At 39.8% G+C, this 22,517-nt stretch overlaps 1 protein-coding gene across 2 annotated transcripts in view; it reads left to right on the top strand.

The window, feature by feature from the left end:
* Nucleotides 1-22,517, top strand: part of GATB (glutamyl-tRNA amidotransferase subunit B) — a 43,057-nt gene that overhangs the window by 9,432 nt on the left and 11,108 nt on the right. The window contains exons 3-9 of one of the 2 annotated variants that reach the window (XM_040600176.1): nt 6,086-6,199; nt 9,296-9,494; nt 10,534-10,656; nt 13,870-13,983; nt 15,067-15,151; nt 15,556-15,600; nt 17,540-17,729. In XM_040600176.1, coding sequence (XP_040456110.1) covers nt 6,086-6,199; nt 9,296-9,494; nt 10,534-10,656; nt 13,870-13,983; nt 15,067-15,151; nt 15,556-15,600; nt 17,540-17,729 — 870 coding nt within the window. The remainder of the gene's footprint in view (nt 1-6,085; nt 6,200-9,295; nt 9,495-10,533; nt 10,657-13,869; nt 13,984-15,066; nt 15,152-15,555; nt 15,601-17,539; nt 17,730-22,517) is intronic. The other variant, XM_040600183.1, reaches the window with a different exon arrangement.

Genomic DNA, 22,517 nt, shown 5'->3' with positions numbered 1-22,517 from the left:
TTTTAGTGTGTGTTTAGCATGCATTCTAAGACACACAAAGATTGTGAGAAGGAGCAGAGGGCAGATAGGCAAGACTTAGAGATTATAGAAAATGACAGTCAATATATATCAAAGGTCAAAATTTGTTACAACTCAGAAAACCACAGGACAGGTCCTTACCAGGCCTGCAAGCAAAGGACTGTCTGCAAGGATAAATGGGGCAGGAGTTGGTTTATAAACTTATTCTGCCCTAAGTGTTATGATTTTCTCTATTTAACAAGTTAAACAATCTAGGTTATATTAAAGGCTGCAAATGTTATGTATGTTTAAATGCCTTTTTTTAGCTTTTTTTCATGGGACTCAGTATAGGAAAAAAGGTCTGAGAAGATCCACCTCAGAGCTCTGATTGACTTTGGATTTGATCCCATTCTTTAACTTAGGTTTTAGCCGTTGCTCAGTCCCCTACCTCCAGAAGCAGTGAAGTGTTTTCAGTGGATCTTTCTGTATTTAACTTGTCCTGAATCAGATACCATCAGCAATGATTAAAATTTCAAATTTTCATTGGCATAAGAGAGGGAGCATCCTTATGACAGGTCAAAAAAAGACATGTGGCAGATGCAGAAGACTGCCATCAACAGGGAGGGCATGGATGTTAAGAGAGATACTGGACTTCTTGATAGGAACACCGTAGAAACACAGTGTTTGATTATAGGTATCATGAACCATTGTATCGCTATTGCATTGTTGTGTCTTCCCTGTGGGTTCTCCTGCTTGGAACCAGTTCTGCGTGGTAGAAGTTTATTTTGTTTTAGCTGCTGCTGCTGGGATCTGAGACACAAAGATAACTGGTTTGAGGCAATGGCACTGGATCAGCTGCTTCCCTGCCACCCCAGAAAATGGCTTTATTCCATTAAGCACTTTGCCCACGTGGTGGTCTGAATGGATTTTTCCTTCTGTAGATTTTGTTATTTTTTTTTAGCAACGCTCATTCTTAAAGAGCTGAAAACCCCAGAGGTCAGTCAGTATTTATGTGGCTTTGTATCTGGTGATACCTTCCAGTTGTTCTTGCTTCAGGGATCAGCATTTCTCTGTATTGCTGCTGAATTTTTCTAGTCATCACTGACACTGGAATGTGCTTCCTTCAGTTCTGAGCCTTCTGGTATGAGCTCTTGGACTAGCTCTTCTGCTTCAAAGAGAGTTGCCCTCTTACTCTTTGAGCACACATAAAGTAACGTGTTTGGCAGCTGGGTACTTCTTAAAATGTCAGAATTGCCTGGTTTTAAGATATGACTTGAATGAGTGTGTGCTGCATCATCGCAAAGCCAACTTTGCCACCAGACGTTAGGAATAATAATAAGTTTTGTATAGCTGCATATATCTTTGGTACCAGACTGCAGAAACACAAAGTTATAAAATATATTAAGGTATATTTAGACCACCCCCACCCACCCCCAATTCCTTAGCTGCTTCATCTTCTCAGTTGCCACGTTGTTCTCTTTTCTTAAGCTGAAATCTCTTTCTATTAATCTGAGAACGAATTTTAAAATGTCTGGTGCTTCCTCCCCTACTCTGTTGCCCCTTTCCTTAAGAATAAGAACATAATGGTCCTATGAGGGCAGGTAATATACTGTGAAGTAGATGCTGGACTGAAATGCAAAAGACCCTAAACTGAAGCTGGCCAGCTATTTACATTTCCCCTGCAGTTAAAGACCTCTGTTTTTGGAACATATGGGCTGTTTGCAGACCAAACAAATGACAAGACTTAGATTGGCTTATTTTGTAAATATTTTACTGTATGCTTAGAGGGGTCTGATTGTACACCTGTTGAAATAAATGGGTCATTTGGGAAATGGTTAGCTCTTCATTTATTGTAATGTATATTCTGTACATGCAGAGTTATAAGGCAGTTACGCCCTTCTGTGTGTGTGGGAGGATGCCAAGGAAGAATGCTGCATTGAAGTACTCATCTGCAGTGTCAGACTGAATAGTCTCAATTATATTTGGACTAAGAGGATATGAGTAGTTTATTTTGAAGTTTAACTTACTGCACTTTAAAGAACCATATATTGGAGCAAGTTGATACTTTTATATGGCTTCAATAGGAAGACTGAATATATCCATTAGTGGAAGCAAATAAGAATCAGTGATAGGAAATGGGAAATATGATTAGATATATCTGTTGAGGTTTCTAAAAATTACTGCCTGGTCTACAGAGAGCTGGTTAAGTACATTGCACTACTACCTTCTTCCAGCTGTTATTTTCGATGAAAAGCAGCTAAAATTAAATGTTTCTTAAATAAACAGTCCTGTAGTTAATCTGATTAATGCTGATTTCTTCATGATTAGAAGTAGGAATGAAGGTCTTAAGACAGCCAGTTAATGTGAATTCTACTTTGCTAAAATGTGTGACCTAGAATGAAAAACTTCTAAAATTTCCAGGGGATTATTTTGATTTTACTGTTTTGAGTACTAGGAATACTTTGTTCCATAACTTGGGTTTCTTGGGTGCCACTGTTAAGGCAAAGATTTCTGTTTTTATTTTTGCTACCTTTTAAAAAAAACCAACTTTTTCCAGGAGAGATATCTAGATGTTTCTTCTCCCCCTCTGCCCCAATTATCCTATATAATACTCATTAGCAAAACAAGCCTACATACTCTCTTTAAAATGTAAAAATGATCATTTACTAAATATAGAAACGTATCTCTTCACCTAAAAGGGGGCCAGCTTTCTTTAATGTATTAATATAAGGAGTAAACCTGCTGTTAAAGAAAAAGCTGTTTAAAAATTGCTTTTGGTGGGAATTTGTGCCGTTGAAGATACTGTGTTAGTTTTGAATAGCTATTGAATAGTCTTGCATTTGAAACGAAGGTCTTGACTAAACTGACCTTGCAAATAAAGATCATAAATTTCTGAAAGGAGTCTTTCCACTTGTGAACTAGATGTAAAGAATAGATGAGTATCGGAAAAAGGGAGATCTTGGTTGGATTGTTCTTTCATTCCTCTAACACGCAGTTACCATGGTGCTCTAGCAGGATAGTGTAGCAGGCTACAAGGAAAATGGTGCTGGTGTTGTGGTGGCATTGTTAAGGTTTTTCATGAGTTTCCAATACAAACAATTAACATTTCCTTTTGTGATAGCTCTCTAGGATTTTCTTTGAATACCTAGGAGAGCTGCTTCCATTTTAGAAGGCCAGAAATTTAAGAAGGCTTTATACGCCATTGTGTTTTGTCCATAGCTACTGCAGAAGCTACATAGCTTGCTTTCAAGGCCAGCACTTTGCTAACATACCAGACTGGTATTTTGTCAGTTCAAGCCAGTAATACAAATCTTTGGTGCTAGCCAAAGCTGTCAACATAGTAACAGCTTACTGCATCAACAAGCTTGGAGAACTTCTTCTAGGTCATTAGTATGGGAAGTTTCACATACTGAATTGATGTTTATCGCTGCAAATTATTTGAAAAGCTAGGCTTGTTTGAAGGAAGGCTAGCTGTTTGCTTAAACAGGTCTGCTTTATGTGCACAGCTTTGATCACTGGAATGGGTGGTAGTAGTCACTTCAGAAATGGAGCAATATTAAACAGGAAAATTTTGGTTTTTCAGCAAGTGTCATTGGGGGGGGACAGGGGACGACAAGGGTGGCAGGGGGGGCATTTGTTTGGGGTTTGTGGGGGGTTTTTAAGAGTCAAACAGGACCCAGGAAGCAGATCAGTGTGGCAGACATCTCAGTATGCCATAGTGGGAAAGACCTGCTTTGCAATGACTTTTATCACCACAGAGTTTGATGAAGAGGTAGCACAGGAAGTGGTACTGTTGAATTGAGAAATGGTGCATATACAATGTTTTGGCTAGTATGACCCGGTATACTGGGGACACATATATATTCCAGTCATTTAAATGCTTAGTAATGCTACATAGAAAGTAATCAATATGTCCATGTTTATGCCAGATTTTCCCCAGAGCCACCAAAATGGTTCATCAGTAGTAGTGCAAAAGGTTCTCACTTTTATTATGTGGTAATTACTTCCTTCACCTCAAAACAATGTTATCCCTTAGGGTGATGAGTAAGATATGCTCTGCCTTGTTGGAAGCAAAAACTGAAGAGCCAGTGCTCAAAGGCAGTAGTTGTGTAACCATTAGCTAAATTCCACCTGTGTTTGAAGAATATGTTATGAGGCTCTAACTGACTGTGACTCAGGAGTTGGGTTTTGTCACATTTCCAGTTAAAATCAGTTGCAACCCCAGCACCATCAGGAAATGTAGCAAGACACTGAGTCTACCAGTCCTTATGGAGCCTTAATGGGTTTCTGGTAACCAGTTGTTAAAGGCTGACTGGCGTGGTCCTCCTTAATTTGTAAAGCTTAGATTTGTAAATCTGTAAAGAACAGGATTGTGCCATAAGGCTTTAGTAGGAGCGAATTCTGCCTGTGTATTTTGAAATTTTATATTTTCAACATTGAACAATATGACTAGCACTGTTTCAGGCTTCATTAAACAGTAGAAAAAATTGTATCTTGTACTGTCTGGAAGCATTTAATTGTTGAAAGCAGGAGCATGTACTACATAATGAACTGCAGCTATGATACTAAAATAAATAAATATTTCATAGTTACCAATTCTGATTTAGATTAGTCAGATCTAATTGTGCTCATTTTGCTGCAGATCAGTATTTCAAAGGGAAATTGTTGTTCCTTTTCTCTTGTTTAAAATTTGCTTTATGTATCTTTTAAATTTTTTAATAAGTATGCCCAAACAGATGATGTGTTCTAGTTAGCCATATATAGCTACACTAAAGATATTGAAAGTTCCCTTGTTAAATGTCTTAAATATTTAATTTCTTGTCTGTATAACCAATTTTTAAGTTTCTGTTACATGAAGAGTTTCTCCTATTTTTTCTTATTATTTTTATTTTTGAAATATTAGATGAGTAAAGCAAAGAGATTCCTTTTCCAGCTGAAGATGCAGAACAATGCAGAATGTGCAGCAGTTCATTCTGTTTTCAGAAATCAGGCTAGAGAAATACTGTCAGAAACATTGAAGAAAACATTATTTAAGCCTTTTATGTTCTGGTCAATGCAGATGAATCTTTTACATAATGTGCCCCTTTAATGGTCTTGCTGGAAATTGACTTCTTGGCAGCTGTACAGTGCAGAATAAGATGGGTAAAATTCTCTTCCTGTTTCAAAATATTGCAAGTGTGAGCATGTCAGAGTTGTGCTAAGACAAATTCAGTCTTTTTTTTTCTTTTCAGTTTTATCCATTTGATGTTAGTTAAACCAACTATTAAATTAATGAGAGCACATTTGAAAAAAACCCTAACTTTGAAGCATTGCTTGTTAGTACTTTTTCGAGTGGAATTTTCTTTCTCCTCTGGATCCTGACCCTGCTGAGGAGATAGAAGGGTGTGGAGTGATAGGTGCATGGTGAGAAACTGCATTTCACTCTTCTGTTCCTTCATGAAGGCCTTGCTGGGTCTTCAGATCACATGGCATTCTCCAAGAACCTTAATCCCATGAGTTACCTGGGTACTGGAAATGCATGTATACTTGTAGCCATAGGATAAATTGATCTCTCTTTGGTGCTGTTTTAGCAAAGCATATAAATATGCTGAATTTCATCCTGGTTAAGCAAAGCATTGAAATCTATGTGTAGATACTAATGAATTCACTGGTTCTGTGGTTACAGGTGTTCTGAAGTGTTTTACTAAAATGGCATTGCAGTTCCTAATGCAAATCCCCTGTGCTTCCAGTTCCCAGTATGAGTTGACAGCTGGTTACAAGTCAATTACCATTTGCTGTGATTTGTCTCTTGCACCCTCGAAGATTCAGAAGTACTGGAATGTTTGCAAAAGTAGCAAGCCAGAACAGTGCACATCTCCTTATGTGGCGTGACAAAACAACTGAATGGCTTGTTTTTTCATCTTAAAGCTTTGCAGATTTGTAGCTATGATGACTTTAATGATGAATAAGAACTACCCACACAAGGAAAGAGATCTAATGGTGGCCGAAGGCAAGCAAAATTGAATATATGCTCCATGTAAGGCAACGTGTGGGAGACGTTTGTTACATACTGAGTATCTGAGCAAAGACATGTGCCATGTTTCCTTAGGTTCTCAACAGGAGATGTGTAGAAGCAGCAGTGATGACAGGCCTGGCACTCAACTGCAGCATAAACAAGAAGTCCTTGTTTGACAGAAAACACTATTTCTATGCAGATCTGCCTGTAAGTATGTGCTATAGCTGGTGTCTTTACGACTCTAGGAACGGACAAGTTGGAGTACGGATGGCAATAAGGGATAAGAGAGGAGATGCTTTTTCTGTTTTCAGTGTTCTGCTAACCCCAACAGGATGCAGTGCTGTACTGTGATGAATAGACAGCTGTAACCTGGTGCTCACTGATTGAATATGATTGCTGACTCCTTGCTTAGCTGCATGATTCCAGTAGCTTAATGTAATTGAATTGGGAGCTGGAGCTGCTTTGCCCCTTAAGTTCTCTGTTCCTGGTGTTGAGTACTAATTGTTAGGGTAAAAGCAGTCTGATAATAGTGCTTCATTTAAAGTGAATGCATAACAAACACAGGTTCTAGTGGTATAAACATGATAGTGTCTTTTTCCTGAGTCCTTAGGGACCTAAAAATATTTAATTTCCCATTAAAACTTTATCAGTCAGTAATTGCAATAAGTTTAAAAAAAAATTATAAACTGAGTCTTTGCAGTGTGGTTTGTTGGTAGCTTTCATGTTGGGTAGAAGGTGTCACTGGAAGTCAAATGCATTTTGCTGCACTTGATATGGGTGTAGAAATACTGAAATAATTGAAGAACCTGACTTCCATCATTGCAACTGGATACAGCAGTGTTTGAGCCTTTAATTCATTTTTAATGAAATTAAACCTTTCTAATTTAAAACATTTTTTTTCTGTCAGCTTATTTGTACTGAATGTTTAGTTTAACGCTAACCTGTCAAAGGGAAGACACTAGTTTTACTTCTCTGATTTTGAGGTGAGGATCTGATAACTGTTAAAAGAAAAAAATCTGTTTTATCTGTGGAAGATGAGGCATGTTAGCTTACCCTCTCTTTAGGTGAGGTGTCCTGGACATCCGGAGAAGCAGAGTCAGAGATTTCACAGGTCCCTTATTAATTGTGTAGAGGTGCTGTATTGTAAATCAGACTACTTTCTCTCCCCCTCTTTTGTTCAGGCATTGGAAATATTTTGAAGTTACACAAAACATATTCAAATAAAATTGCTTCCCACCTTAGAAAGAGAATGGAATTATAATTGTCCGCTGGAGGCCTGGATCCTCAGGAGAGAGAGATTTCTATTCTGTTTTCTTCTAGGCTGGGAACTTACGGCTTTTCTGTGAAGTTGATGTAATTAGTGATTTCGTTTCTGGGGATAAATTCGATAGTATTTCTGAGCCATTAAGAGGCCCTTTTGTTGGAGGCTCTGTAGTAAACTACTGGGAATGTGAAACACAAAACTTACCAGTTTGAATTGCCAATACTTTTTTTTTCCTCTACTTGTAAAACTATCTTAAAACCCATTTCCAGACCTGAAGAGAACAAAGTAAAATAACAGAAAATAAACATGACTTTCAGTGTTCCATGACACATCATAAAGAAACACCAAAAATATTAGAGACTTGTTTGCAAGCTACCTCTGCTGCTTCCGCTGTTAAACTGAAAACAATCTCTCATATTCTTGTGATGTCTGCTGCTATCAGTCTGCTGCATCAAAGCTGTATGGAAGAATGTTGTAGGAAAGAAACCACAGACGAGTGTTTATAGAGGAGAAGACAGGTGGAAGAAGGTACATACAGCACCAGGTGGGCTGCTGTTGTCTGCAGGCATGAGTTAGAGGATCCTCTGGTCAGATAAGCATGGAAATTGGTCAAGGAAATGCTGACCCATTTTATTAGCTTGAAACATGTAACTCTGGCTTTCTGCCGACTGACCTTTGCAGTTTAAGCATTGACAGTAAACTGCATCTCATAGTGAAACAGTCTGGTCAGGAACCCTGTAATAAGATGCAGAGTTTAGGCTAATGAGCTGTACAGAACAGATAAAATAAATCCAGCTCTTAGGGTTGTTTGACAATGGGATTATTGTTACTCTTGAAAATGGGACTTTGGATAGGAAATGGGATTCTTGTTATTTATTGTCACTTACTATTTCAGGCTTTTAAAATAATCATTTTAATGGGAAGTTTTAGGAGATGGGAATAGCTGTGTGATTAGCATAGGCTGCATAGAGTCAGTTATTTTATTTTTCTTATAGTGATTATGGCTAGAAGGTCATGCACTTCACTGCATATATAAATGGAGCTGTTCCCAGGGCCAGACCATTGTTTTCCATTCCAGTGCACTGTCACCATCTCTACATTTTAGAGTAAGCTTGCCCTCCCTGCAAAATATGCAAATGCTCCTCCCAATTCATTACAATCTGGCAGGGTTGTTTTTTTGTTTTTTTTTTTTTTTTAATTCTCACTACTGGGCGCATGCACAGGGCAGGAAAGAGGAAGAGATGGGCAACCTACTTCAACAGCGTGACTGATCCCCTTCTGCGTTTTTACATCATTGCAGTTATTCCAATACCTTGTCACTGACAGCCTGTTTTCTGGCTAGCAGTTTCACCTTTGAGTGGAGTCCCAGGCATGAGGTGGCATTTATCAGCTGTGTGCCTTACATGAGGTTGTTGTGCCTATCTTTTAAATTGCTACGTTAATGAAATTGAGCTTCCTCATTTTCTTGATTTCCACCTCCTCCCCCATTCCCTCTCCCTCTCCTCCCCTCTAATGAGTAAAGTTCTGAACAGGCAGAGAGGGATATTCAGCTTAATGGAAGGATGAGTGATAGCCCCAGCTTGAGGATGGAGGTACGATGACTGGCTTCAGACAAGATTTGACATGATCATGGAACCACAGGTATGGAAGAACCTCTCCTGGTCCCATTTCCTGCCTCAAGGTGGTGTTACTGAAATGTATGTCATCCTTAGCAAGTGGTTGTGCAGCTGCGTCTTGATTATTTCTGCATATAGGATCTTATACTTGCCTGTATTGAGGAGTGCCCCTATTTTTCCCAGACCACCAGCTTCTCACAGTTCCATGGAATTCTAGACCCATCTTCTAATTTGCTTCCTTTCCAGCTAAGCAAAAAGAGCTTCTGAATTTACATGTGCATGTGTTCTGTTCTCTAATAGGTCATTATGGAAGTTGTTGCATTTTCAGTTTTGTTCTTAGTCTATAATATTTGCACTTACCCGTGCCCCTGCTTTCTGTAAAGTTAATGTTTTATTTGACTGTAAAGCTAATTTTGTTGACAGGCTGGCTATCAAATCACTCAACAAAGAGTTCCTATTGCAGTGAATGGAAGTCTGTCATACAGTCTCTGTACAGGCAACAAAATGAGCCAGATGGTGACCAAAACTGTGAGGATTAAACAAATTCAGTTGGAGCAAGACAGTGGAAAGAGTCTTCATGATGACACAAGGAGTCAGACTCTCGTTGACTTGAATAGGGCTGGTAGGCTTGGATTGTTTTCCCATTTTTCTCCTCCTTTCTGTGTGAGATGAGTCTTTAATGGGAAATGGATGACAGGGAACAGGTGAAAAATAAAAGCAGTTTGATGTCTCTTTCCTTGAAAACAAATATTCATCAAAGTTACCATTACGCTTGAAGCAGGGGAATACTTGAGTTTTTCAATGGCCAGTGGACCTTTCCCATGGCTGTTTGTTGATGGCAATTGGCAGCAGCAAGTTAGAAATCTGTTGGCTTCAGTTTGCTCAGAACTGTATGTCAGTCGCATACAGCCTCTCAGCTATTTAAGCTCTTGCCACTGAGTGTGTTGTTAAAAAAAAAAAAGTCACAGACCTAGTGAATCAAGTTTGTGTATAGAAGGAGCAGCTGTTGGAATTTGTCAGTGCATTAGTCAGACATTGCTTTTAATTATTAGCTTCAAAAAAAAACAACCCAACCAACAGATTTTTGTCTTTAAACTTTGAAATTCTAGAAGGAATGAACCAAATTAGCACCCAACAGGGGCAGCAACCTGGCTGGCCTAGCCCAACTGGGGCAAGTGCTCCGGTGTCCATTGGAGTTAAGGGCTGTGGCTGCTCATATTCTTTGAAAGCGTGATCTTGAAGCTAAAAACTAGACTACATGTGTTTACAGCTCTGTCCCAAAATTTGTTTTAAGATAAATAAATTTGAACTTAGAATTGGCTTGGCTTTAAATGGGAGTTCTCCTAGAGAAAGGCAGAAGAGGAGTGTGTCCTTCTGATCTGCATGTCATCAAAGGGTGGGGAATTGTCTGCGGTTTGTCTGTTCCTTTAAAAAAATAGGAGGAAAAGTTTTTATAGCAGTCTGCAGCTAGGCCCATAGTGACAGTTACTAAATAATACATAGATTGAGGTTTTGGGGGGGGGGGGGTTTGTTTTGGTTTTTTTGGTTTGGTTTTTTTTTCCAAAAAAAGCCCAAGTGCTTTCATGTGTTTAGCCCGTTGCACTCTAATATGCCAAGATCAAAAGCTATTGTTGAAAATCTCCTGTCTTTCTCCCTGATAGGAGTGGGCCTCATGGAGGTTGTCATGGAGCCTGATATGTGCTGTGGGGAAGAAGCAGCTGCAGCAGTCAGAGAGCTTCAGCTCATTCTTCAAACACTTGGGAGCAGCCAGGCAGTCATGGCAGGTACTGAAGGGGGAAGGGCGTGCTCCCTTGTCACCGGTAATTCCCTGCATTTGCAGGAGTTTTGCAGCTTCTGGTTATTTTGCTCTGTGGTTGCTTATAATGCATAGCTTTTTCTAGCTGTTGTTTTTACAATCCTCAGAGCCTGTCCTAATGCCTGCCATGCTTCAGATGTCCTTGTGGGTCTGCCTCCATCTGCAGAGCTTTGCAGTGCTAGATTTTATATTGCCTCACAGTAATATTGCAGGATAAACCGAGGCAGGAAGGAATGTCCCTGGGGTTCTTGTGGTGTTTCTCTCAGCCCTCATCTTGCTTGCCACAGCACTGTAGCATAGAATATCTGTGTTTAGGATTAGCTGTAGAATACATGTCACGTAAGGGGCAAAGCAGTGGGAGCATGGATCATCTTGTAAGTTGTATGTCAGGTCTCAGCTAGTCATAAAATGGGTGTAGGCAGTAAACTTGTGCTGGTATCATGGGAGATACGGAGTAAACAACATCGCACAGCAGACGTGGGTGCTGGGGTTAATTTAAGAACCAGCAAGACTGAAGATTTTACCCTGCTTGATCATTTCACACGCTCGCTTTGCCTTTCCCTCACTTCCAGCATTAATGTTCACTAGGTCTCAGTTTCTCTTCTGACTAGGAAGGTCACTGCTGGTCTGGGGTGGCGGGCAAGAAAACTGTGCTGTGCAGCAGGCTTGCGGATACTGGTCTGAGGTGTCTGAGACCAAGGTCCCTAGGCATCCCCTGGCCTTTGTCTCCATGCATCTCTGATCTTTGAGATCCTCCTCCACCTTCAGGATCTCTCTAGCCAAGATCACTACTATTTTTTTTACCCCACTTCCTCTTTTGGGAATCCCTGCTTTTGGCATCAGCTTTACTTTCTGGAACCCTAAGGCCCCAATTTTTTCAATAGGTAATGTGCCGAAGCACAGTGTGTGATCAGCCTCCTAATTGGTGATTCTGTCTCATGTCTCTGTATTAATTGGAGGATTCAAGTCATGTCATTTTTGTGCAGTCCTAATGTTACCAAAATTTACAACTAGTCCATGGTTACAGCTAGCAAATAGCAGGTTTCTGCTTGAGAGATTAATAGAACAGTTTGGGGCATTCATCCTCTGCACATACGCCCAATTATCAACTGCCTGTTAGCGTTCACATCACAATGTAAGCTATATTTTTGCCTGTGATAGTTCACCTTACTGTTCTGGCAACAAATTCAGTCCATAGCATTAAGTGGATGCATCTTCTAGAGAACTGAGCCAGAGTGGTCCATGTATCACCAAATAAACAGGATCCAAAAAATGTTGGCTAGTGATGCAAATCTGATTTAATGTAGGGGAAGTAATAACTGCTAGACATTGTCTATGTCTTGTGAGTCTTTTCTCACACTAGTGTTATGCATGTCAAATGGGGCACAATTGTTAAGCAGCCAGTTTGTATGCTTCTTCAAAGGCCTTCGTGGACATACGTATTGTGGACGTGGTTTATCACTACTGAATTTGGCCCTAAGATTGCCATTGAAATTGCACTGTGATTTTTTTTTTTTTTTTATCACAATGGGATTTCTGAATTTAGAGAAGAGTTGCAGTGTTGGGTGTGTTTTTCCTCCCTTATATTAAGAAAATTTAAAAGTATTCAGAAAGTTGGTTTTTTTCAAGGTGGTGGTTTTAGTAGCTTTCTGCTCTGGTTTTCCCTCATCATAATTACTTGCTTTCAATTAAGGGCATTACATTCTCGTATTTTACCTTCATTCTACTTGTGTGTTCAGTGAAGACAAGTGCCCAGTTATCAGGTGTTACTTTACTAGCAAACAGATGAAAAGATCGTTTCATTGCAATGTGAAAGGAAAAGAAGCTGATCTTGGAAGTGGGCTTAAAGGAAAAAAGCTTTTTAAAGAACATGTGGGGCCTGGCTCTCCTTTCACTTATGCCTGATTAACTTCATTGTCTTGTCACATTGACACCTACATCCAAGTAGAAGCAGGTCATGTCTCGAAATGAAGCAAGGGCAGGACAAGACTATTCTTCTTTTGGAACAAGTACTCATTTCACCCCAAAGAGGGAGCACATGCAAAACACTTCCCTTGAAAGAGATGTTGGGTCATTCCATCACCTTTGTCCTTCATTTGCATGTCTGGCAAGACTCTATGAGGACAGAGGAAATTGGTGTGCTATCATGCAGCCTGCTTTTACAAAGCATACCAAGGCCTCTCTGGGCAATTTACATTTATTGACTGGAATGGATTCTGAATCTCTAGCTGTCTTCACAGGTTTAACTGAGCTATTTTTCGCTCTTTCGTAATGCTACTGTATCTAAACAGTAAGCATTTGTTTCTTTTTATCTGTATTTGAAATTGGAATGAGAAAAAAAAAGAGGAAGGCTACAGATGTTCACTGTGCAATATGGGAAAAATAATGTTTCTTTTTAATACAGCTTCTTCTGTTAGTTGATCAACTATGTCAAGCCTTTTCTACTCAGAAGGGATGCCTTTAGAGGGACAAAACTTAGGAAGATACAAGTTGCTTGTGGTTGATTCATTAAAAGCGCACAATGTTTTTATAGATAACTTGGTATTCAGTTTGAGATTCTGGCAGTTTTGGAAACTGGGGGGCCGGGGGCGTGGGGACGTAGAGATTGCAGTTTCTTGAAAGTGAAGAAGAAAATTACCAAAAAATCCACTACTGCTCACATTTTGTCCTTGAGCTGTAAATTTCTGAGAACACCTTAGTAAATCTGTTCAACATAACTCTGAGTTCTTGTGTTCCATGCTGAAGGAGTATATATCCATCAAATTGTAATTCCAAAACTTGTTTCTGTGCTGTTTTTAGAGGAATGGAAGCTCACAATCCACCACTTTGCTTGTCTAATTCTGCCCTTTATTTAAGAGCTGTGAATCAGAATCTTTCTTCACTATGTAGCTTAGAGGATCTGCGTGGCACTGCACCGTGCAATTTTCTCTGAGAGGAATTACGAGCAATATTTAAAAAAAAAAAAAAGTCGTCATATACTTAGAAAAATTTGAATTATTTGAGGCACTGGCTTGAGATGGAATCACAGACAGCTATAATGAGGTTGTTGTTACTCCTTTTTGAACACATAGAAGCCTGCTAGTAATGGTCTGCACATAACATGCAGTTTATTAATGCATGCCAAGGTTTTTACTCTAGTTTACAGGGCACACTATTCTGTTGATAAAATTGCCTTTTACAGAGGGTCAGCTGAGAGTGGATGCCAATGTTTCCGTGCATCACCCTGGAGAGCCTTATGGAGTGAGGACCGAAGTGAAGAATATCAATAGTATACGATTCCTGGCAAAAGCAGTAGGTAAATGATGGTTGCTTCATTATAAGAGCATTGTAGATATTTTATGTGATCTGACATGAAATATGTCAGTCTCCTGAGTGCACTAATTGGCCTTAAATGCCCTGACTAGTTTCCCCTGGGTGTCCTTTCTGTGCATCTTGCCTGTGAGTCCAGGAGTCCAATTTAAGCTCAGGCTGGGGTCTTCAGACTTTGCCTGAGCTACATCACAGGTGTGCCAGTTTTCAGTCCTGTCTCCTGATGGACTTTAGACTTGTTCTGTACTCTTGTTCCCCGTCCTGTCTCTGGACTTACCTCTCGCTGCTTCTGCCTGAACTCCCTGGGTGAACCTTGGATGCAGCTCATCCCCTCACCTTGACTGTCAGTGGACCCTGTTAGTGGCTGATGCCTCTGCCCACGCTGTCCAAACTATTGGAACTGCACCAGACAGTGAGGGTCCTGCCTGTGCTCTGGTCACCCTTGGCTCTTGGCTTATCCCTCCTTATGGAGCGGCGCTGCTTTTGCTGCTCCCTGACGACATAAATCTCAGTATGAGGTACTCTGGGTATAGCAGCCATGTTAGTCTGTTTTCTCATTTTCTTGCAGAGGTTACGCTGCCTGCAAGAAAAGTAAAGCAGCTGATTCAATGCTTACCATGCTTAGTGCCGAAATAGGTTAGCAGTAGCTTTGTGTCCTCCAATGTAGATGATTGCTTTCCACTGAGTATGGTAGGTGGTGTGTATGAAGTTCAGATGCAGCTTGGGTATGAGCAAGAAAGGATGATTATTACATCTTCAAAAAAAGACTCAATTGGGTGATTGGAAGATCACTAGGAATGTATGGCTTGGCTGCAGTGCCTAGGAGGAAATGTTTTCTATTTAAAGGGAGTGAAAGAAGATGAGGAAAACGTGCAAAGAAGAAAACAGTGCTGGAGAGAGAGACAGTGACTGATAGTTCTGCCTGTAACTACTGCTGTTGATTTCATTAAAGTTAAAACAAAAAAACCCTATTCCATTATTGCATATTAGTGAAAAATATAAGTGGAGTGTACACAAGCTAATAGTGCAGTATAAAAAGCTTACTGCCTTTTTCGTTTGTTTCTGTCAGACTATGAAATACAGAGGCAAATTGAGGAACTTGAAAATGGAGGAACAATTCTGAATGAAACAAGAGCCTTTGATTCCAAGCTTGGGTGAGTTTTTATTTTGGAGGAGCATCAGGAATAGCAGCTTTAGAGTGCCATGGATACCTAGGGACATGATACGAGAGGTAACATAGTATAGTTTAATTTCTGTCTTCTAAAGCTGGTGTTCACAAGCGTAGTCTCCTCACAGGTAGTGATTTATTCTTAAAATTGAGGCTTTTTTGCAACACATTGTGTGCTACATCAGGCAGTGTCTGTGTGAAAATGACTGCCCTCTTACATACACACGTTCTTTGAAGTGGCTTTAAGAAGCTCTTCTAATCTTCATGAGGCAAAGTTTTTGGTTTGTGTTTTTGCCATAAAGCTAATTCTGTGATGTGCAGCTTAGCACATGTTAGTAGTTTTGCTCTTTATGTTAGGACCACACCTTACTTGTTTTGTTTTTATTTTAGGTGCACTGTACCAATGAGAGACAAAGAAGGAAAACAGGATTATCGGTATTTTTATATTTTTTTAATGAAGCTAACATTTCAAGAACTGAGAATTTATTTCATTTCTGAAGTATAGTCAGTGTAATGAGCATGTAAAGTTAGTCAGCATAGTATGTATTTTAAGTGTACCTTCCACTGGAAGGGGAGGAGTGCTATCAAAATCAGTGCTAGTCTGAGCAGTTCACTCTAGAACTGTAGGGGAGGAGTGCTATCAAAATCAGTGCTAGTCTGAGCAGTTCACATCTAGAACTGTCTCATCTCTGCTAAAACCCATAAATCTTTCTGAAAAACTAAGCTGGAGTACGTTAGCTCAAGGTGAGTAAGGTGAAGTTTACTTTGTGGCCAGTACAAGCGTGTTCTAAGAATGCCTGTCATAAAACATAAGAATATTCTGAGGTAAGCATTGCTCCTGCTCTAAGTAAATAGAAGGAAATGATTTTCAGATACTAGGCTCTGCCTCTCCATGCTTAAATTCAGGCTTCTACCTGAAGATCTTTGTAGACCTGATGAAGATGTTACCTTGATAAGTACTTTTGCCTTCCACCAGTGTGAGATGACAGCCACCGCGTAAGGATTTAGCCGGAGGGCGAGTGGACAAGACATGAGTCCTGTTGGGAAGCAACACTGCTGGGAACAAGTACTTAGTGCCCTAGCACGGAAGGCATCGCACTGGTACCTGGATGGCATGGGGAAGAGTGATGCAGTTGAGCGATGGCTGATTGCTCTGTGCACCCTCTGCCTCCTCCCGTGCTTCCAGCCACCTTAGTGCTGATCCTCCCAGTAGTTCCCTAGGTTTGCATCCCAGAAACAGTCTTCCTGTTACTCCTGGAGTTCAGTTCCCAGATGGAGAACTTTCAGAGCCTCTTAGCAGAATCTGTGGTCATTAAATCTGTGTATATTCTACCACTGATCTTACTAGAGCAGACCAAGAACTTTGGAAACATCCCACAAACTTTAAATTTAAATCTGCTTTTTAAATTACTGTTTGTAGAACTGCAGCAGAAAAGGCCCTGATCATTTTGTGAATTCCTTATTGTGGTAGGGGCTTGCATGAGGCTTAACAAGGCTAATTTGAACAAATTCAAAATAAAATTGTTTAAAGCCTAGGCAAAACTGGTGAGTCTTAAGATATTTCACATAAAGACCAGAAAGATTATTACTAGTACTAGGATTATGATCAGTATTAAACTGGGTTTTTCAGATTTTTTTGTAACTTACTGCACATTATACTTTAAACTTAAAATCTATGTTTAGGCAGATTTGAAACAGAAATTATTATAGTAAATATAGAGGGTGCCCAATGTTCTTTATTCTGATATTTTTGAACCCCTCATTTGATCATGTAAGAGTGAGGTTTCTGCTTCAATCACAGTTATTTGAGTGGTTTGAATTGGCCTTCTCTTTAAGGGAGCCTTTTGTTCTGTGCACCCTGCTGAGCACAGTAACTTTGCTTTTAGCACAGCATGACATTTCATCAAGATTTTTGAAGGTAGTCTGGAAAAGGTTACAACCTGCCCAGATCACTTCTGGCAGCTTGCTATCAGTCTGGGTTTTTCCCTGCCAGTCCACTCCCATTTTTCTCTAGATCCACAATTCATGCTTGATGCCAGGAGGAGTGCATCGTTTCCGTATCTATTCTTACTGGTTTTATGAGTTTTTTAATTATTCTTCTGGGTGCAGAATTGTTTTAGTTACCCCTTTTCTATCATCAACTCTTTGACGATCAGTGGCAAATAAAGAAAACAGAGGCTTTGCAGCAGTTCAGGGGCTGGTCTCTTACTACTTAACAGTGATATACCAAGTAATAAAATTTTAGTATTTTTTTTAATTGAAATAGTAATACAGTTTCCAGGTAAGTTTAAACTTGTGATACAAAAATGTATTCCTTGTTGTTTAGCTTCTGACTGAAAATTATTATAAAGGAGTTTTTCTTGATTGTTACTAGGTTCATGCCAGAGCCAAACCTTCCTCCATTGATTGTGTACGATGCGAAATCTTTGCCGGCTAATATGAACCATCAGCAAGTGGTAAATATTGATTGGATTCATGAGAGGCTTCCTGACCTCCCCAGTGTGAAGAGAGAGAAGCTTGTTGAACAGTATGGGATTCTTCCTGAACACAGCTTCACCTTATTGGTAGGTCTATTGATCAAGTGCTAAAAGAAGCCTAGAAACTTCAAAGTTGCACAGTTTTTGAAAAGATTTACAAATGTCATATTAACCAGCTGTCAGTTCTCATGGATGTTTTTTTTATTTGGAAATATGTCCAGTGCATACTTTTTACCTTGGAGCCATGTACGTAGAACAGTGGGGAAAAGAAACCATACACAGTGCGCCTAAAAGTGTTTCTCATGCAAGGTGCAGTCAAATAACTGTTATTTAATATTGATCTTGTCTGTCTACACATGGATGCACCCGTGACTGACTGCAACAAATGTACAACTTCCTGCTGACAAACCCTTGTCTGCAAGTGCCTGCTCTTCATCTCTTTGGGTCAGGGACAAGGCTGGACATGTTGTCAGTATTTAACGAATTAATAGATGTGTTTTCCTGACCGCAGAAGCAAACACCATAGTTTAAATCTTACAGCTTCATGTGCCTGTTGATCTAGCTTCCACGTTATTTTGAAAAAAACCAAACAAACCAGACTTATTCTTTGGTAAATAAACCAAATGGCTGTACAACATCAGCTTTGACCTCACAATGCGGTTTACCAGAGATAGGTTCGGAAGAGGGGATGAGAAAGAAAAGGACATGGGAAATACGGGTATTAATAAGAAAGCGACAGCAAAATCGCATGACTTCCAAAATTATTTTAAAGGACTTTGAGCTTCTTAAATACAAGCTGTATCATCTCTGCCGATGGTAACTTTATGTGGGGGTTAGTATACCCACCCAACATCAGACATTTCACATAGCTAGTTAATCTAGGACAGTGTCCTGTTTGGTTACCTCTGTGATTAGTGGAGACAGAAGGAAAAAGACTTCTTTAGAGTAAGATTCAGAGCAACCATAAGTACCTTAAATTGTCCTCTGGAGGTGTTCCTTTCCTTTTGACTATAAATGGAGGGAGAACAGTGCACATAACTACCTAATATTCCTCCTTTGTGTGTCTGTAACTTAATACACTTGTACAGAAGCTGATTCTACAGGAAAAAAATTGGTACTTTCTTCTGAAGAAAGCTGTTAAGAAAACTGCTTTTGTGGCGGTGTGCCATTTTAGTGAGTTGCAGATCTTTTACTGTTTGGTGGGCAGATGACTCATAAGTCTCATCAAAGTCATGAGGCTGCGGTGATAACACCGAGAGGTGTCAATAGTTCTTACCTTTCTCTTTCATTGTATAACGGCTGCAAAGTGTGATTTTGCAGCCAGTATTCCTGTCCGTGCATGCGTTTTTTCACATCAGCCTATTTTTGTTATATTAAAATAAACATTGCTCAGAAGGGTAGATAGGTCCTAAACACTTTTTTATGACTTTTTTCTTCTCCCCCTCTGTGATGGGTTGACCCCAGTCAGCTGTTAAGTACCGCAACTGCTTGCTCATTTCCCCTGCCAGTGGGACAGGGAAGAGAACAGGAAGAACAAAAGTGAGAAGACTTTTGGTTTGAGATAAAGACACTTAAATAAGTGAAGGAAAGAGAAAAGGAAAAACCCGAAAGTGATGCAAATGTCATTGCTCACTACTTCCACAAGTAGACTGATGCATAGCCAGTCTCTGACCAATGACAGTGACTGCCTCCCCCAAAATGCCCTTCTCTGTTTTCCTTGTTGAGCAGGATGTTATATGGCATGGAATATACCCTTGGTCAGTTTGAGTTAGCTATCCAGGTGTGTCCCCGTGGCCACCTTCATGCCTATCCTTGGCCTACTCGCTGTGGGGGGCGTACTGCTCAGCAGTAGCCAACTGGTGTGTTGTCAGCATTGCTCTAGTCATAAACCCAAAGCACAGCACCCTCTTAAGAAAATAAACTCCATCCCAGCCAGACCCAGTACGCCTATTCCTTTTACTTGCCATCGTCCCACTTGCATGTTTCAGTTTTGTTAGTATTAATGGCTGTGTGTTTTCTGTTCTCTCTTATCAACTAGCCCTATATATTTACCTCATCAATTGCCCTTCCCAGCTGTTCTCTGAAATCCACTATTGCCTTTGCTTTTCCCCTTTTAATTTTTTTTCTTTTTGCAATGTAAAAAACAATTGATGAGCTCCAAGCTGAAATTTGCAATCCAGCTTGTAATAAGATAATGCATCCATTTGAATGCATGAAGTGAACACGTTCTTCATTGCAGGTCTTCTTTTATTGTGCATTACGATGTCAGCATGTATACTCTCTATAAAAGTTGCTTGCCTGTTCACTGGGAGACTAGTTAACCTTAATTCATCTGAAAACGGTGTGTCTGTTGCTGTGTTAAGCTTACATCAGAAGTTGCAGAGGATTGCTGATAGGGCCAGATGCACGCACAAATCTAATGAGCATTCTTTCAGGTTAGAGCGCCCAGGAGTGCTCATTAAATAAATGGCAGTGGTAAAGGGATGACTCTAAAATGCAAAATCTCTGTTCTGTGCCAACTTGTTAAGAGAAAACATTATGCGCCAAAGTTATAATAAAACAATACCATACTTCAGTATGCAAGTTAGTTTCTGAGCTTGCTTCATGAGCTTTATTCTCATACACAATAGCTGCCTGTATGTACTGCAGTGCTGAGAATCTGAGACTCCTGCTTTGCCTAATTACAAGATGTACTGAAATGGAAGACCATTGCCTATTATATCTGAAATTTCTTAAATGTAAGCGTCTACGTTTTTGACAGTTGGGTATAAATTGTGAAAATAAATGAAGTTTCTGATTTCTTCGTGCAGAACCATTCTTATTCGTAAAGATGCAATTCTTTGAGCCACATAGACTCCATGTATTTGGGTGCTCAGTTTCTGCGTGCAGTTTCTGCTTTGGTGTGTAAACGGGTAGGCTGGCAAATACTTCAGTCAAGAAGGACCTCTGACAGTTTTGCCAGTTACAGTATTGTAATATTTGTGCCTTGCTTCCTACTGAGTCACAAAAATAAGATGTATTGGCATAGACATTAATGTGACATTTTGTTTTCAAAAAGCACGCTGAAGTCCAGAGAGGTCCGACTGAAAACTAGATCAGTTGTCACAGTACAGCATCAGAAAAAAGCAGTCTGATCATTTTCTTTCTCATCTGAATTCTAAGCCTTCCTGTGCATTTACTGTTCCTCTGCTTACTCAGATAAAAGTGGCTGTTCCACTTGGGCTTTGGCTTATTGCTTTGGTGGGACAATTACGTCGGTTAATCCTCCCAACAGTCAAAAGTGAGATGCTGTAGAAGTCTGTTTTGACCATTTTGTTTATGACATGCCATCCTCATACACGTTGGTATGCAGGTGAATTTATGCTTATTTTTAGAACTGAAATAATTTTGTAAGAAGCTCTAGGAAAAAGTTTGAACTTTCTTTGACTGCTCTGCTTGTCTGCTTTAATAGGCTAGCTTTTCTGTTTGGGTTTTTTTTCCCAAACAATCTTCCACGTTTTTGCAGCAGTTGTTACCTCACAGCTGGTTATTGTGGGCACTGTGGTGGTGAAAATGGGAATAAGAAAGCAGAAAATGACACTTTATTTGTGAACATTGATGTAGGTTTCTTCAGTTCTTTGAGAAACATTAGTGGTCTTTAAAAGCATAATTTTGCATTACAGACCCAATGTCCCTAAAGATTGTACCCATGCTATTCTGTAAGATAATGCAGATTTTAAACTTGTTTAAAAAGCATCTGAAATCACTCCACCACTATTTCTTTTTTTTTTTTTTTTTTTTTTTTTTTTGCATTTCAGTACTATTAAATGATCATTTTAAACCATGTTTAAGAAGGAAGTTTGCATCTGGTTAAAATACTAGTATGCGAGGTACCATGCCAGTTGGACCAATGAGTAAGTTACAGCATATTTGGTGTGTAATGGGAGCACTGAGCGGGCCTGGATCACAAACACGGTGCTGTAATTCCAGATTTCTGCCTTTCATTCTATGAAGATTAAAATACGTTACTCAGAATTAAGGGAGAACAGTCAACATTCCTGTAAACCAGCTTGCTGGAGCGTGCAGTGGTTTTCAGCTCAGATCAGTCACAAGGGACAAGATGTAGTTGGAGTGAATTTGGCATGAAGAAAGTTGACCAAAATTTAGAAGATATTAAAGTCAAGTTCAAGTAGTGCAGTATCTAGAAATTGAAGCTAATCAAGTTATGCCTGCATTTTTCTAATATGGCAAGAAAATAAAGAAAATGTTTCATTTCTGTCAGTCATTTTGATGTTTTGACATTCTGCCTTACTCATTTCAGTCTAGCATTGCGGGGTATTCCTATTTTGGCTACAGAAAATGTCAGTCATTTAAAAAAAAAAACACCTAAAACGAAATGCAGAGGAGTTTTGGGTAATATGTCTGGTTGTGCACACGTAGTGAGTGTGTGGTTCGGTGCATGGTAGCATATGTAAGTCTGTCTGAGTATTCCTGGGCTTTTCTGCTCTTCCTGCCTGGAATCCCTGAGTAAAATGTGAAGGCTGGAGATGTTTGCCCTTGATTTTCAACTGGCAGCAGGGTCAGAGCTGTAGCTCTAGCCAGGCTGTTGGTATCCAGAAATCTGAATGTGCCTACTGCTAGAGATATGTTCTGTAGCCTCCACATGATGGAAGCGTTGGACATGCTGCATCCGAGTTGTGTAGCCTGCATTTAGACGTGTGGCATCCGCAGACATTGTTTTTGTGTACATGATGTTATAACTAGACCCACTGTGCCTGGAGTGTTTGTAAAACCTTCTGCAGCATGTGTAAAGAACCAGCATTTATACGTGCTCACTTTTTCTTACCTAAATTGGACAGGTGTGTTTGTGGAAGGGAACCTGCTGTTTAAATAATC

This window comes from Falco naumanni, chromosome 1 (assembly GCF_017639655.2).
Source record: "Falco naumanni isolate bFalNau1 chromosome 1, bFalNau1.pat, whole genome shotgun sequence".
In the NCBI taxonomy this organism is placed as follows: domain Eukaryota; kingdom Metazoa; phylum Chordata; class Aves; order Falconiformes; family Falconidae; genus Falco; species Falco naumanni.
This window is presented reverse-complemented; position numbering and strand designations above follow the sequence as displayed.